The 17,727-nt window shown below is 42.2% G+C and overlaps 1 protein-coding gene across 3 annotated transcripts in view; it reads left to right on the top strand.

Moving 5' to 3' along the window:
- The window catches only part of WASHC2C (WASH complex subunit 2C), a 103,451-nt gene that overhangs the window by 45,046 nt on the left and 40,678 nt on the right, over positions 1-17,727 (top strand). For all 3 annotated transcript variants that reach the window (XM_056530408.1, XM_056530407.1, XM_056530406.1), the window contains exons 18-21: positions 680-802; positions 9,476-9,621; positions 13,261-13,351; positions 13,870-14,010. In XM_056530408.1, the coding sequence (XP_056386383.1) occupies positions 680-802; positions 9,476-9,621; positions 13,261-13,351; positions 13,870-14,010 (501 nt within the window). The remainder of the gene's footprint in view (positions 1-679; positions 803-9,475; positions 9,622-13,260; positions 13,352-13,869; positions 14,011-17,727) is intronic.

Raw genomic sequence — 17,727 nt, 5'->3', positions numbered from 1 at the left:
TGTGTGGACCTCCAGATGTTGCAAAACTACAACTCCCAGCATGCCTGGACAGCCAACGGCTGTCCGGGCATTCTGAGTGTTGTAGTTTTGCAACATCTAGAGGTCCGCAGGTTGTAGACCACTGTCCTATACTTTACATTGCACGGATCCCTCAACATACGATGGTTTCAACAAACGATGGTCCGTTTGGAACGGATTACCATCGTTTGTTGAGGGACCACTGTAGTCTTATACAAGATGAAATAAAACAATGTTGTGGCTTCTGTTTATATAAATTAGGCTTCAGTACTCTGCCAGACTTTCAAACAACATATACTAGCATATACTAATGAAGGCAATTGCAAAACTTATTGGTTTTTCATGCTTTACAACATATCAAAAGTTTTTGTATCTGACAGTGCCCATTTAAAGTGTACGTAAATGTTCATCATTATGACATGTCAGAAGTTGTGATTAGTGGGGTCTCGGCCTCTGGAGTTCTTAATGTTGCTGACCAGAAGTGCTTAACTCTTCAACAACTTGGTGAATAGACATTACAACTAGAATGCAGACTCGAATTAAGCTGGTCTTAGGATGTTTCATTTCTGATAACCCTAAAATACCTAGTTTCAGATTGTAGATTTTAGATTTGCAGATATACTTTTCTTCTCTATTTAGTTCACCATTATTTTTCCATTAGGAGTTCTTTGGTTTAGTGCCAGAAAAAAAAGCACCAACCATTGCTTCAAAGCCATTGCAAAAATCTGTCATATCTGCAGAAGTGAAGACTCAGAAATCAGGCCTTTTTAGCAGCGATGAAGAGGTAAATACTACTTGAATATATAATTTTTTGTACTATTTGTTTGGACTTATGGTATGTTCATAGAATAGCAATCTTTTAGAAATCTAAAGTAGAATATGAAAATATGAAGTAGAATTTAAAAAACAGATATGTAGAGATGGGAAGGTCTGGAAAAAAGACAACAGAAAAATGTTCTTTTCTCAGTCCCTTCATTGGGGGACACCGGAGACCATGGTCGGGAGTCTGACACTAGGCAGAAAAAAAAGAAGTCTGCTCCTCCAAGCAGGATATACCCGCCCACTGGCACAGAACTAATCAGTTTTAGCTTATTGTCAATAGGAAGCAGACACAGGTCTGTAGCTTTCTTTTATTATTTTCTAGCTAGTGATGTCTAGTTAGCATATATATATATATATTTTTTCCCTATATTTTTTTTCTTGGTTGTGCGACAGGAGCAGGGCGCTACCTGTTTCTCCCACATGAGATGAAGGGGCACTGTTCATAGAGTATGGACCGTTAACACATTCTCACAATCGGCCAGCTCCAGGTTGTTGTACCCTGGGACCGGGTCCCCCTCTTGCCCCTGCTCGTCTCTCTTTGGCTGCCTGGCATGATGCAGAGGGGCGTTAAGCTAGCTAAAGACCCCAACAGGTAAATATGGTGTCTCCTGGGGTAAGTATCCTCCATCCCCCCTCCCCCTATGTCTCTGTTTCCCCCCTCCCTCTTCTAAGGTTTTAGGCAGGGACATTCTTTAGGTGGCGGGGGGCATCTTTATTTAGTCATGGGGCCTTGGGGGGGGGGGTCTTTTCTCTTTGGGATATGCCTCTCTTTTTCCACCAGTAGCGGAGGATTATGGCTCTCCTTTGTGCTGCGGCGGTTCACTTCTCCTTCCTTGGCCGCAGCTGGCAGGCGCTCCCCGCTGCCAACACTCTTTGCCTTTTATGTTGGGCATTCTGTGTTGGCTCCGTGGCTGCAGCCTTGCTCTGTGCTGCGGCGCATGGCGGGGGACGGGGCCGTGACCGTCCCTAAATTTACTGCTGCTCTGGCCCTGCTTCCTCGCTCTGCGGCACCCTGCCCACATTCATGGGGGGAGGGAGTGCTGTTTTGGTGCGGCCGCCGCTTCATTGATCCTGCGGGGCGGCAGCCGCTGCAGTGCTCAATACGACTGCCGCGGCTGGTCAGTGCAGTCACCGCGACCAGTGTGGCGGCGGGAGCTGCTGTGGCGTTCCATGCCTGGCGATCGCGGCAGGAGCCACTATAGTTTGCACTTGAGCCAGCGTGCTGCAAATTTATCCCCCAGCTTCAGGCCTTTCCTAGGTCTCAACACTCTCATGTAGGCCGAGGGCGTGGCTTGCCCTCTTCCCGTCCTGTTTGGGGGAAAAAATATGTATACCATGTTGTCTCTATCCCCCTGTGGAGTACAAGGAAACCAGTCAGTATTGTCTGCTTTCCTTTCTCAATGGTAGTCCACCCAGTTTCTGCCACATCCGCGACTGGACATCTGGTACCTCATTGCTTGTGCAAGGTAACTGAAGGGGTGACCATGTGTGTGTGCAATGGACCCTCTACGGCATCCGATCTGTGTGATGCCTTCTGCAGTTGCAATTCCGGCATCCCGCTACCATCAAGACTTGACTGAGGGAGTGATCCTGCGGTGCAGTAAGCCCTCATTCACGGAGGGCGTGACTTCTGACACACCTGTAGCTGCAGTTTCGGGACTGTGTTTTGCAGGGTTCCTGCAGTTGCTAAGAGGCACTCTTGAGAATGTTTGGATTGCTCTTCCCCTTGGTATGGGGGTGTGGTTCGTAGGATGCCTGCTCTGTTCTTAGGGTCATTACCTTGCTCCTTTACAAGGCGGGCTTCTGACAGATTTTTCATGATTGTTTCTATGGCTGGTCCAGCCATCGCACTACCACTTCGGAGATGGCTGTACTGACGGTTTTAGTAGGATGCCTTCTATTGCTCTTTCGGCCATCTCCGTTCCTTGAAGGAGTAGTGACTATTTTGTGAGGTTCCTACTATTCCTCTTTCGGTCGTCGTTCTCTCTCCTCTACATGGTTTGGGATTGCTATCCTGACCATCGCTTTCACCTTTCCTTAAGTGGAGTGCTGTGAGCATTGAGGCAGCTATAGCTATTGCTCTGTCCTAGCTCTTGTGTTCATCCTTTCCTAGGGTAATGTTTGCCGTTCCTGTGGCAGTGCCTGCTTTAACTTCCTCTCTTGGGTGGCGTACCAGCGATCTCTTTTGTTGTTCCTGATATGGCTATTCGAACTTCCTGCTACCTTTCCCCTTAGGGGAGGTGCTTGTATCCATTGGTCCTTGTACAGTTCTATTTTGAGAGATCTCTATGCTTTGGCTTACCCTCGGGGCCTTTCTCCTCGTTGCCCTCCTTTTTCTGCCTGCCCTGGTTTTCAGTATGTTCTTCTGTTTTCGGTGGATGCCGTTTACGTTTCTGTTCTTGGTTTTCAGTCTTCTTGATCGATCTTCCACATTCAGGACCTTACGTGCCTCCAAGTCTTCCTTTCTAGTCTTTTTTGCTTCATCGGGAGTGCCTTCTTCACTTGGTCCACTGTGTCGGCCCCCTCTGTCCCTTTGGAGCCTACTGGTCTGTTCTGCCGCAGGGATCCCATGCTTCCATCTGCCCTGTTCCTCTGCACCTCGCTTGTGTTTGCAATTGTGTGCTGGTGGTGGCCTACGTGGTCACGGTGCCTTTTATACTGTCCTTTTTCATCACCTTATTTGGCTCTTCCCTGGTATGGCATTCTTATGTTCCCCAATGAAGCAACCAAGAAAAGGAGATTTTTTTGTACTCACCATAAAATCTCTTTGTCATAGCATTCATTGGAGCGACACAGCACCCACCTATTTACTGTTGTTGTTTTCTTCTGTTTCTTCGGGCTTCTCTCCTTTTGTTGTTTGGCTTCTCCTACTGCTTTGTGACACAACTGATTAGTTCTGTGCCAGTGGGCTGGCATATCCTGCTGGGAGAAGCAGACTTCTTTTTTTTTATGCTTAGTGTCAGCCTCCTAGTGGCAGCAGCATAATACCCATGGTCTCCGGTGTCCCCCAATGAAGAGTTTTTTTTTTTTTTTCCAAAGCAATTTTTTTTATGGTAAAGGAGTAAGGAATTTGTTCTTTTATATTGATAAATAATAGATTTATACTAAGGATGCACCGAAATTTTGGCCGCTGAAAATTATCGTCCAAAAATGCCCCTTTTGGCCTTTTCGGCTAAGGGGATTTCCTGTTGATAATTTCGGTGGGCATGGCTTTCAACTTATACCCTCCCCAGTGTGAGGTGCAGAACACCCCCTATCTCGTGCGGTGGCCCTGTCCAGCTTCCCCCCCCCCCCCATGGTCTCGTACAGCATGGTCCATGCCCACACCAACACCGATAACACTGATCAGTGCTGTGCTATAGGCTCCTAGCATAGCATTGATCAGTGTCTAGAAGTAAAAAACTTACATCTGTGTGCCTCCGTCTGTGACAAAACTACAACTCCCAAGATGCTCTACAGCCATTGACAGGTAGTTTTGCAACAACTGGAGGCACCCTGTGGAAAACACTGCCCTATGGGGACAAAAAATATCCCCCCCCCCCCTTTTTCAAATAAAATAAAGTGAACGCTGCATGCATAAATGTCCGAACTATTAAAATATAATGTTAATGAAACCGCACGGTCAGTGACGTAAATGAAAAAAATACCAACGGTCAGAGTTGCAGATTTTTTTCACTTAATGTAGCAGAAAAAATAGTAATCCAAAAAGTCCCCATCAAAATATAAATGGTACAGATAAAAAATACAGATCACAAATAAAATACAGCGCAAAAAATTAGCCACTGTACAACCCCATATATGGGAAAAATAGGAAGGTTCTAAGGGTCAGTAGAGAACATTTTAAGCATACAGATTTATTTATTTATTTATTAAGACATAAGGGGGAGATTTATCGGAATGTGCTGAGGAAAAATGGAGTAGTTGCCCATAGGAGCCAATCAGATAGGTGCGTAACCCTATAGTGTGTGCTGGAGTCAATGTAAGTGACAGTGCTGTGGCTCCAAGTACCTTCTATAGCCACCCCGTCCGTATACAGTATGTGTTACTTTGTTACCTTCAAGTATTGTACATCAGTAACTAAAAAATTCTGATAATACAATTTAACAAAAACGATATGGAAAAAAGTGGGCGGGGCAATGCATTTTCGGTTTTCGGCCAAGCACAGCCTAAATTTTCGGTTTCGGACCAAAATTTCCCTTTCGGTGTATCCCTAGTTTATACCATGGTATTCAAACTAAAGAACACTTAGACCTTCACGAATGACATCTGAGATCTTTGTAAGTTCTCCGGTCTCATCTGAAGACAAGCAAATCCTGGAATGCAATTCAAATACTTACCGTAGAATGCAGTTTTTAAAGAAGAAAAAAGATTTATCAAAACCTATGTAGAGGAAGAGTTGTGCAGTTGCCCATAGCAACCAATCAGATTGCTTCTTTCATTTTTAAGGGGTATTCCAGGAAAAAACTTTTTTTTTTTATATATATATCAACTGACTCCAGAAAGTTAAACAGATTTGTAAATTACTTCTATTAAAAAATCTTTATCCTTTCAATAATTATCAGCTGCTGAAGTTGAGTTGTTCTTTTCTGTCTGGTAACAGTGCTCTCTGCTGACACCTCTGTCTGTCTCGGGAACTGCACAGAATAGAAGAGGTTTTCTATGGGGATTTGCTTCTACTCTGGACAGTTCCTGAGACAGGTGTCATCAGAGTGCACTTAGACAGAAAAGAACAACTCAACTTCAGCAGCTCATAAGTACTGAAAGGATCAAGATTTTGTAATAGAAGTCATTTACAAATCTAAGAAGAAATATGTGCAGCTCACAATTATATCACCAACCGAGGACAAATGAGTAATGCACCCATACCTATGGTGCCAATAATAAATATTAGAAAAAGAGACAAAAATACCCAGACCTCAAGGAAGGTAAACTATATGAATCAATTGAAGGAAACAAGGATCGTGCTTTAATTATAATAGGATATACAGATTTTATTAAAAATTGATATAAAATATAAAATATTCCACCTCACAAGGGGCCCCTTGTGAGAGGAGTAGACAATGACCTAAAATAGATATCACTGGTAACTAATTAATATCACAGAATGCACTATTAAACTGGAACAGTTATAGACAAATTGCACTGAAATAGTGAAGGCAAAATATGCTGATATGGACTGAAAGAGTTAAAGACCCTTGAATTGCCGGAAAGTCTCTTGGAAAACAGTCCTTTTCACTGGAGAGATGATAATGTAATATTGTAACAAGTTCCTCTTAATGGATGGCAATGAAACAATGTTTGGTGTGTTAAACTGAGGGAGTATTAAAGTTCCCAGTTACTAGTTTCACTGTATCACTGTGTTAGGACAGATAACAGGCAGCTTGGTGGTACATTACCGGTCCTGAGAGCGGAAGACTCCCGTGAGGCTGGATGGATCTAGCACTTGGATGGTCACTGCAGATGGGCTACCTCAGAGTCCCGGCGCTGGCAGGCGTCGGGGATGGACACTTTCAGAGGTGGCACTTTCAGAGTGCCAAGTACAGTCAGTGATAGTCCGCAAACTGACTAGATGCGTTTCAGGGTATATGAATGGACCCTTTCTTCATGACTACTGAAGAAAGGGCCTATTCATATACTCTGAAACGCGTCTAGTCAGTTTGCGGACTATCACTGACTGTACTTGGCACTTAAATTTTATCTGGACATACCTCTGTGGCCTTGCTGGTCCAGTCCGGAGACGACCCTGTTGATCTTGCCGCTCCGGTCCATAATTTACATCTACTTTTGAGTGGATCCCCAGTGAGCTGTGGAATGAAAGCACATCCTGCAGGTGCTGGCACTGACATCACACGCCACCCTCACGAGGCAGAGGCATTTACTACCAGTCTGCTGCAGATCTGGTCTCCACGGCAGGACTTTTCCACCAGCGAGTGCCACCTCTGAAAGTGTCCATCCCCGACGCCTGCCAACGCCGGTACTCGGAGGTAGCTCACCTGCAGTGACCATCCAAGTGCTAGATCCATCCAGCCTCACGGGAGTCTTCCGCTCTCAGGACCGGTAATGTACCACCAATCCAGCCTCACGGGAGTCTTCCGCTCTCAGGACCGGTAATGTACCACCAAGCTGCCTGTTATCTGTCCTGACACAGTGATACAGTGAAACTAGCAACTGTGAACTTTAATACTTCCTCAGTTAACACACCAAACATTGTTTCATTGCCATCCATTAAGAGGAACTTGTTACAATATTACATTATCATCTCTCCAGTGAAAAGGACTGTTTTCCAAGAGACTTTCCGGCAATTCAAGGGTCTTTAACTCTTTCAGTCCATATCAGCATATTTTGCCTTCACTATTTCAGTGCAATTTGTCTATAACTGTTCCAGTTTAATAGTGCATTCTGTGATATTAATTAGTTACCAGTGATAGTCTATTTTAGGTCATTGTCTACTCCTCTCACAAGGGGCCCCTTGTGAGGTGGAACATTTGATATTTTATATACATTTTTAATAAAATCTGTAGATCCTATTATAATTGAAGCACGATCCTTGTTTCCTTCAATTGATTCATATAGTTTACCTTCCTTGAGGTCTCGGTATTTTTGTCTTTTTTTCTAATTTACAAATCTGTTTAACTTTCTGGAGCCAGTTGATATATAAAAAAACATTTTTTTCCTGGATAACCCCTTTAAAGAGGCCTGTGAACTCAGCAACTTTTCCTCTGGACAGGTATTGATAGCTCTCCCCCAATGTGCATTTCTGCCTCCAGGGACGCTGCAGGGAAAAGGTTTTAGTTTAGTTTGGTTGCGACTGGGCTCCATCTTGTTGGTATTGCAATAGTTGATTGTTTCTATATGACTCCTATTATTCTCCTTATCACAGATAATATTTGACTTCTTTTTAGTCTGGCTGATCCAGCATTGAAATAATAAAAACATTTTAAAACCACTCCCCTCTGCTCTTTTTTTTTTTTTTCTTTCTCTCATGGCTTCAAAATGTCCAGAAATTGTACATCTCTAGGTATAACACATTTTATTTTCACATTTTTACATATTTTAGATAATAGGAAATCATACATCTTTTTGCATGCTGACCCTTGTCTCCACATTAGAAACTACTACCCAGTGGTCAGTCCTTTGTGGTACAACAATAAGATTTGTATTATTCTTATTACAACAGCAATTTTACTGTTTGTGTACTTACTTGTCTTCCATGACTGTCTGCCTTAAAGTTACCTATTAAAAAAAAAACACACACACAGAACAATGTGAGATTCTCCTGCACAGATGATTGCAGCATTCTTTAGGTCCATATGGTTACAAGGATACCCCATTTATGTAGATTTTATTTTACTACTTTAAAAAAATATAACTACATGCTCCAAAATTAGTATGTTTAAAATTGTCCTTCTGACAACTTTAACCTTTTTTATTTTTCCGCATGTGGCGCTACACAAGGACAAATTTTTTGCGATCTGTAATTTTTATCTGTGCCATTCTTGTTTTGATGGGAGTTTTTTTATCCCTTCTTTATTAATTATTCATGGTATATGAAGTGACCAAAAATGCTTACTTTTTTTTTTTTTTTTTAGTCCTTATAGGGGGCAATGTCATGCAATCCTGCGATTGCATACACTGTTCAATGGTGAGCTTTGGTTCAGCATTGATCAGTGTTATCGGTGCTCTGCTTCTCTAGCCTGCAGAGTCTGGCTGGAGCATCGGAGCGTCGATCGGATGGGGAGAAGGCAAGTAATGGCCCTCCTGCCATCCACTCAGCTGATCAGGACCCGCATTTTTGCCACGGATGTCCCGATCAGCTAGTTAACTGGCAATGTTAAATCCCGCATTTAGACGCCGCAATCAACTTTAATTGCGGTGTCTAAAGGGTTAATTTCAGACATCGACCCGATCGGCAATGTTGGGCATTAACCATGGTTTCTGGCTGCTGATGGCATCCGGGACCCACCGGGTATGAAGTGTGCTCAGCTCGTGAGCACATTTCAAATTTCGGTAACGTGACTAGGTCGTACAGGTACACCCTTGGTCTTTGAAGTACCAGGACACAAGGGGGTGCCTGTACGCCCTTCATTTTTAAGGGGTTAAGGTAATTTTTATATGGCTAAAATATGTGCTGATTTGGACACATAATCTACTCTGATTTCTGCTTCCAAATCAATGTTTTTCTACATGATAATTCTTATCTAAACAATGATGAAAGTTTTTGCAATACTTAAAAAAATAAAAATAAATGCATGTTTCATTGTTAAATCTGTATCAAAATCTGTTTAAAATAGGTAGTAACACTACCCACCAATCTGTCTCAAACTGTAGGGATTTAATTTGTGGACTTTAAGGATCAATTCTATCTGTCATGTGAACAAGCATCTCGTATCCTTTTTAATATTCTTATCTTCCTTATAGTGAATCTTGCAAAACAAAAGCCATAACCATGAATTTTCATTAAAATAAGTAAAGAAATACAATGTTTTTTTTTTTTACAAAACATGGGTAATAAATAACAGGATAGATTGCCAAACCAACAAAGTGTACCATATAGAAGGCAACACAATAGATTGTAAAACCTGAGCTATGTCAGTAAAGTTAAGCCTTTCCGTTCACCGTACTTTGTTTCATACAGGATCTTGTCTCTCAATCTACCAACTTAAAAACAACTGAGAAAAGCGTTAAAGTTGCCCCAAAGCCAAAAATGGAAGAAATGGAGGAGAATAAATCTAGCCTGTTCATTGATGATGGTGATGATCTTTTTGCAATTACAAAAGAAAGGTTTGTTTTACTTTCCCATCTGGGTAAAAGAATTTATATTACAAAGATGTAGTCTTTTCTTATTGAACATTAATATGAAAAATGATTTGCTGCTTCTTTTGCATATTGATTAGCCGACACATTTACTATTCCGTTGATTAGCCGACAAATTTATTATTCCGCTTGTGCCTGAAAAAATTGTAAAATGCGCCACACTTGACACTTTCTATTTTCACGCACAGAAATGGTGTGGCTTAAGATTGCCTATGTTTTAGCCACATTTACATAGCTAAAAAAAGGGGAAAAAATACCCCCCCCCCCCCCCCCAACAATTACAAATCTAACTAGTCAACCATACAAATAGAAAGGAAAAGCACAGAGGCACTCAAGTTCCAGTCTGTGTCTTTATTGAACACTGATAAAATGTATGTCTAACTATCTAACATAAAATTGGACATTATAGGCCAACATAGAATTGGTGTAAAAACTTTTTCACACTTTTAGAATTGGGCACTTCTGCCGTATATCTGACATGAACCTAATTTTGTAATGGAAATGCACCAAAATATTAAATCCATACACTAACTTAGCCTGTGTAAAAGATAGACAGCGCAAAGATAGACGGTTTCAGGGAATTTCCCCTTACGTTTAACCCCTTAAGGACTTAAGGGTTTCTTCGTTTTTGCTCTTTCATGTTTTTCCTCCTCAAAAATAACACTTTCAGTTTTCCACCTACAGTTATGGCCATAAATGTTGGCACCTCACAGTAAAGGATTGCAGTAACACATGTTTCTCGGTCGCTCTTCTTTGGGGGACACCTTACTGATGGGTATATGCTCTTGCCACTAGGAGGCGCTGACACTAGGAAAAAAAGTTGACTCCTCCCTGGCAGGATATACCCGCCCTCTTGCAGTGAGGTAATCAGTTTTTTAGCTAGTGTCTTGCAGCAGGAGGCAAGACACATGTATTTTCTAGTAAGGGCTGTTTAGTGAGATTTTTTACTCCCTTTTGTTTCCTTTTTTCAGGTGTGGGTTCAGGAGCATGGTGCTACCTGTTCCCCCATATGCGGCTAAGGGGCACGGGACATAAAGCAAAATGCATCGTTAACCCCTTCCCGCCAACGGCCCCCGCCAATTATTAAACGCCCTTGTTTATAGCTATTTACTTTCTTTATTAATTTAAAAAAAAAAAACCTCCTGGCCTTTATTTGGAGCATACACACAGACCATTGTATACATGACATTATTAAAGGACCCTACCAGAATAACATAGCGACCTTCTGGATCAACTACTTGTGAAGTCAACTTAAACGTGATTGAGTTTCGTATCGCTATCATTACACCCCTAGATTTTTTATTAAATTGGGCTTGAGTTATGTAAGTACTTACAAAAGCCAAATTTTGATCCTTCTCTTTTGAGTATTGTAGTAATAAAACCTATTTAAATTCGGTATCCTTGTAACCATATGGACCTACAGAATAAAGATAAGCTGTCATTTGTAATAAAAAGTGCACTGCATAGAATCGAAAGCCCCCAAAATTTACAAAATGGCGTTTTATTTTGAATTTTTTCTATTTTGTCCCACAAATATTTTTTTCCTTGTTTCGCCGTAGATTTTGTGGTAAAATCATTAGTGGTATTACAAATTAAAATTGGTGGTGCAAAAATCAAGCCCTGATAGGAGTCTGTAGGTGGAAAATTGAAAGTGTTGGGATTTTTAGGAGGTGAAGAGGAAAAAACTAAAGTGAAAAAATGAAAAATGGCCAGAGAGGGAAGGGGCTAATGAAAAGTCTGGGGGTTTTTAAGGCTCACTGTACACCTGATTACTTGCCATGAAGGGTGCCATATTGTGCTGTGTGTTTTTATTTATTTTTTTTTTCTTTGCTGTTCTGGCACCATGGGGCTTCCTAAATGCGACATGCCCCCCAAAAACTATTTCAACAAAATTTGCTCTCCAAAAGCTCCTTCCCTTCTGAGCCCTCTAGTGCACTCACAGATCACTTTACATCTACATATGAGGTATTTCCTTACTCGAGAGAGATGGGGTTACAAATTTTGGGGGGCATTTTCTCATTTTACCCTTTGTAAAGAACGTTAGTGTAAAAAATGGAGATTTTGAATTTTCTCCTTCACTTTGCTACTATTCCTGTGAAACACCTAAAGATTTAACAAACTTTCTGAATTTTATTTTGAATACTTTGAGGGGTTTTCATAATGGGCCCATTATCGGGGATTTCTAACATAAAGACCCTCAAATTCACTTAAAAACTAAACTGGTCCCTGAAAAATTCAGATTTTGACATTTTCGGGAAAAATGTTAAAATTGCTGCTAAACTTTGAAGCTCTCTAATGTCTTTAAAAAGTAGACATGTCAATTTTATGATGCAAACATAAAGTAGACATATTGTATATGGGAATCAATATATATTTTATTTGGAATATCCATTTTTCTTACAAGCAGAGAGTTTCAAAGTTAGAAAAATGCAAAAAAAAATAAATTTTTCATGAAATTTTGGAATTTTTCACATGAAATGATGCAAGTATGGATGAAAATTTACCACTAATATGAGTAGAATATGTCACAAAAAAACAATCTCTGAATCAAATTCTTAAGTAAAAGCATCCCAAAATGATTAATGCATGAAGTGACAGTGGTCAGATTTGCAATAAATGCTCTGGTCTTTAAAAAGTACCTGTCACCAAATAAACTTTTCTAAAATAAATCAGGCTATGTTCCCTAACTACTCCTAACACCCCTCCCACCCTTAAAAAAACATATCAGAGCTTTAAAAAGCTTTGTATTATACCTTTATTCTTGCTCACATAGTGCAGTCTCCCAGCTGAAGAAAGTGGGCGTTACCCAGCAGGCATGGCATCACTAAAGCCTGCTGGGGGACCACTTCCGCCCTCACATGGTTGCAGTGCTGTGATGAATAGAAGACCTCAGGCTCTGTGCAGCTGTCAGTGAGGCACTGTACAGCTGTCAATCAAACTCAGTGTAGAGAAACACTTCCTGAGCTTGGTCTCCTGCCTGGCCGGGAGGAGACCAATCTCACTATATTAATTGTGGCAGGGAACAGAACATAGCCACCTAGTGGCCATTTTTTTAATTGCATTTTAAACATATTTATGTTGGTAATTTTTAAAAGCAAGTGAATGGGAAAGTCTCTGCTAATTACACAAGGAACACTATATTAAAAGTTTTATTTGGTGACAGGGACTCTTTAAGGTCAAAAAGGGCTTCGTCCTTAAGGGGTTAAATGAGAGGTCCATGCAGGCCTGCTGTAGTGTAGTATTTTAAAACATTGCACATGTAGATTTGGATACTTGACAAAATCATTTAATAGAAACATGAAAATCGAATGGGTATGACTAGCAACTCCGCCTACATACTGCAGGGATAAAAGAACCGAATCAAACCTTCCGTAGCAGGTTGGTCTCTGTCTCTTTTAGCCTCAGACTCTGTCTGGCCTGTTGCAGATGACTGAAAAATGACCTTTCCATATTTTGACCCTAAAATGTGTCCATATTACATCCTCTGTTAGCCATGTGTTTACACATAAGAATAATGTTTACGATTCATTCACTTGCATTATATTAAAGTTAGGGAAGATATCATTAAAGAACTCTCTCATCTAATGATGATTTATGTGTTTATAGTCAGAAGAAAACTCATCGTGTTTCCCTATTATTTGAAGATGATGTCAACAGTGAAGAGCCTTTATTTTCATCTGGAGTAACCAAATCTTTGGTAAGTTGTGAAAGGTGACCAATAATACCACCAGCGGCAGGTCACATGCCATACGTTGATGAATATGGCATATGCTGAAAAGAGGGGGGGGTCCACTTATAATTCTGAAACAGAGTGAAGAGAAGCACATATACCCAGAAATATCAATCTATCTGAGGACAAATCTTTCCATTTTCCCCTAGAGACCAATCACAGCTCTGCTTTCATTTCTCTAGTTGTTCAGGTAAAATGAAAGCTCAACTCGGATTGGTTGCTACGAGAAAATCAGACAGTTTCCTTTTTTTTTATATATTGATCTGGGCCATAGTGTATGACTGCCTCATTTCAATAAGAATTATAGAGGGAAGACTCCAGGACAATTTTTTATTGCCTACAGCTAGGATTTGTCCAGATCTGCTCTACTCTTATCATGAGTGAAATGTGCCTAATAATGCCCATTTTAATTTGTTGAGACCTCAGAGATGTTACCATGGATTAAAACCTATTGGATATTTTGTACTCGCACCATTTTTTGACAGGAACAGCCAAAGGCATCTGTTCCTGTAAAAGAAGAGAATGAGAAGGTATCTTTAGATGACGATACAGATAAGAAAGCTGAACCTAAAGTAAAAGTTCAATCTGTGGAGGAAATATTACCTCCATTGCCACAAAATAATAAGGTAAGTTTTAAACAAACTAGTAGATGCAATACTCTTTAAAATATAAAATAATAAATTGTAAGTAAGTAAAATGTTGATGAATATGCATCGAGGAGTTCAGGGCTCATAGATATCAGGCAACTTCTATGCATTTATACGGCTTTCTTTTCTCGGTCGCCTTATTGGGGGACACACACCATAGGTATATGCTGCCGTCCACCAGGAGGCTGACACTAGGCAAAAAAAGAAGTCCGCTCCTCCCAGCAGGATATACCCGCCCACAGGCACAGAGCTAATCAGTTTTCGCTTACTGTCAGTAGGAGGCAGACACAGGTCTAGAGCTTGCTGGCTCTTTAGCAGAGGGTCTTCGCTCCCGCGTGACTAGGCAGCGCAGCAGTGGGGACGAGACCGGCTGCAGCATACATCCGTCCCCAGCCTGGTCTCTGAATCGGCTGCTGGGGAGAGGCGTGGTTTCCAGTGCACCTTCATTTTTCCAAGCAGCCGGCGTTCCATTCATGTTGCCATTTCCCCCTCTGTGCGGCCGGGGGCGGCCCGCGGGCACTCTGTAAACTTCTCCCCCGGCTTCATCATCTACTTAAGGCTGGCTTTTGGCGGCACCGGGGGCGGGTTTTCGTTAGCGCGCCTTTTCTTCCGGGGAGCCGCGCACTCTGAGGGGAAAGTAGTGGCTGAATACTGCATTGTTGTCAGCACTGTTTTCTCTTTGTGAGTGCTCCCCTCTAGTGGTCTACATATTTTTTTTTTCTTTGGCCCTTCCTATTGCTCCTGTCTGTTTTGCAGTTGGGAGTTTTTTCTTGTAGATTTTCGGCCTGTTGGCTAAGATCAAGTGTAGTATCTAGGGATCGACTGATATAGTTTTTTTTAGGGCCGATACTGATAATCTGTGGAGGTTAGGGCCAATAGCCGATAATTTATACCGATATTCCGGTATAAGTTATCGGCTATTTATCCCCCCGCGACACCGCTGCAGATCATTGATTTAAAGCGGGCGCTTTAAATCCATGAACTGCAGCGGCTTTTGCCATGCCATAGACCGCCGCCCGCTTCTCTCCCCCTGCCTATCCGGGGGTCCTGAGTCCTATCACTGCCACCGCGACCGCCCCCACCGCATCACCGCTCCACGCCCCCTACTGCCCCACCGCTCCGCGTCGCACCCCCCACTGCACCGCCCCGGCCCCACTTCCTCCCCCATCCCTGGTTTTATAATTACCTGTTCCCGGGGTCCACTCTACATCTGGCTCCGGTGGCGTCCTCCGGAGCTGTCACTGTGCGCACTGACGGTGACGTAGAGTTACGTCACCGTCACTCGTCATTGCGCACAGCGTAATGCAGGACACATCAGGAGCCAGAGGTGGCATGGACCCCGGCCCCCGGAAACAGGTAATTATAAAACCGGGGATGGAGGAGGCAATGGGGCCGGGGGGAGTGCGACATGGGGTAGTGCGGTGGGGGCGATATGGGGGGTGGGGCATTATCGGATTATTGACAAGGTAATTGCCGATACCGATGATGCCCAAAATCGGGATTATCGGCCGATAATATCGGCCAAACCGATGATCAGTCGATCCCTAGTAGTATCCATTCCTATCAGTTACTATTAGAGATGAGCGAACTTACAGTAAATTCAATTCGTCACGAACTTCTCGGCTCGGCAGTTGATGACTTTTCCTGCATAAATTAGTTCAGCTTTCAGGTGCTCCGGTGGGCTGGAAAAGGTGGATACAGTCCTAGGAAAGAGTCTCCTAGGACTGTATCCACCTTTTCCAGCCCACGGGAGAACCTGAAAGCTGAACTAATTTATGCAGGAAAAGTCATCAACTGCCGAGCCGAGAAGTTCGTGACTAATTTACTGTAAGTTCGCTCATCTCTAGTTACTATCTTATACGTCCCCTATTCCAGAAACATATATTGATTGGATTTTTAAGAATGGGGGGGCAATTTTGTAAAGAAATATAGCTGAACATGCAAGAAAGGATGTTGATCATATGAAGCCATTTATTTCTAATAAATATATATTTATATAATAGCTGTGTAAACACATGCTGATGGTTTAGTGTCTCAAAACTAGCTGACATGTTCACTTTAAGGGTACGTTCCCACGTGCTGTATTTTTCTGTGTATTTGCTGCTGCGTATTTTCCTACCCATTGAAGTTAATGGGTAGCAAAATCAGTTGCGTATTTTGCTACCCATTGTTTTCAATGGGAATGAAAATATGCAGCAGCAATATACGGCAGATGGGAACGATCCTCAAGGGGTTATCCCAAGATTATGAATAATGAGAACAGAGCTCCTGAGTGGCCCTGTTTAAATGAAGCAGTGGTCGATTGTGAGTCTTGCTGCTCTCTTTAGGCTCTCTGGGACTGCTGAATATAGAGAGCACAACATTCAGCTATCTTTGACAGTCCCTTAGTTTCAATGGAAGTCAGATACTTAAGTTGTAATCCGGGATACGGCCCGCTTTGCCTGCCCTGCTCTCCGAACTTTGATTCATCTTCCAGTTATGAGATACATTGGAGTGGTGAGCTGAATCTACATTTTTCTTTACTTTTTTTGTCACTGCAAATGGTAGTTCACTTTCAGATATGATCCATAGCAAAAGAGACTTTTTTTTAGACCATTTTAGATAAAAAAAAAAAAAAAAAACGATCTAAACAGTTTCATGAATTCCCCTCATGGTCTCTGAAAACCCTTTCCCAAAGCGTTCCGTTGGTTTCTGTATAAGTGGCGGGACAGAAATATAAAAATAAGTTTTTACAAGTGTTGACCACAAAAGATCACCAATAACTAAATTTCTTTGTCACGTCCCGCCTGTGCACACTCAATAGAGATGAGTGGAGGAAGAAGAGAAATTGGGGATATAAAAGTCCAACATAGCGCTGTTGTCCTTTAAGGAAAATTAAAGGACTGCATTCTTACCAGTATGTTAACTTCCCTGGATGCTCCTGACTTTTGGGAAAAAGCTTTAAGATTATTTCTAACTCCAATGAGTGAAAAGAGTTCTCAACTTCCCGACTGTAGTCCGTTGACATTTATTGTCACATCCCCATTCCTAAATCATGTGCACACCAACCATGAAGAGTGGGCCCTACATTCCAATGTCTTCTCCCAGATATTCCACGTGTGGGGTCCCCATACATTGACCTCATGGCGTCTTACCTCAGTCTTCGAGTGCTGCAGTTTGTCTCCCAGACAAAAACCCTCTGGCTCTAGCCACGGATACCCCCACTTCCCCTCCCACGAGTGCCGAAAATGATCAAGACAGAAGGCCTTATGATGATCCTGGTGGCCCCCGAACTTGCCCAGACATGCCTGGTGTGCAGAATTGGTCAATCTCGCCATTGCTTTTCTTTGGTGCTTCCAATTTTTCCATATCTCCTCTTTCAGTGACATCTCTGCCAGTTCAGTTGCTTTGTTTAATGGCAGAGCTTTTGAGACACAGATCCTGAAGTCCTGCAGTCATTCGAACCATGCTCAGGGGTCGGAAGTCGGCCTCTTCTAGGCTCTACCATTATACCTGGAAGGCCTTTCTTCATTGGTGTGAGGGGTAGTCGGTTCTCCTGCTAGTGTTTTCTCTTTTTTGCCTCCTCTCCTTTCTTCTAGGCAATCTAGACAATGGTGTTGGCTCTCGACTCTTGACAGCCAACTCTTAATTTTTTTCTATTATTTTTCACAGGCCATTGGTCTCCATCTCTCATGTAAAGACCTTTTTCCAGTGTGT

Source organism: Hyla sarda, chromosome 7 (assembly GCF_029499605.1).
Source record: "Hyla sarda isolate aHylSar1 chromosome 7, aHylSar1.hap1, whole genome shotgun sequence".
Lineage (NCBI taxonomy): Eukaryota > Metazoa > Chordata > Amphibia > Anura > Hylidae > Hyla > Hyla sarda.
Note: the sequence above shows the minus strand (reverse complement) of the source record. Positions and strands in the feature narration are given on the sequence as shown.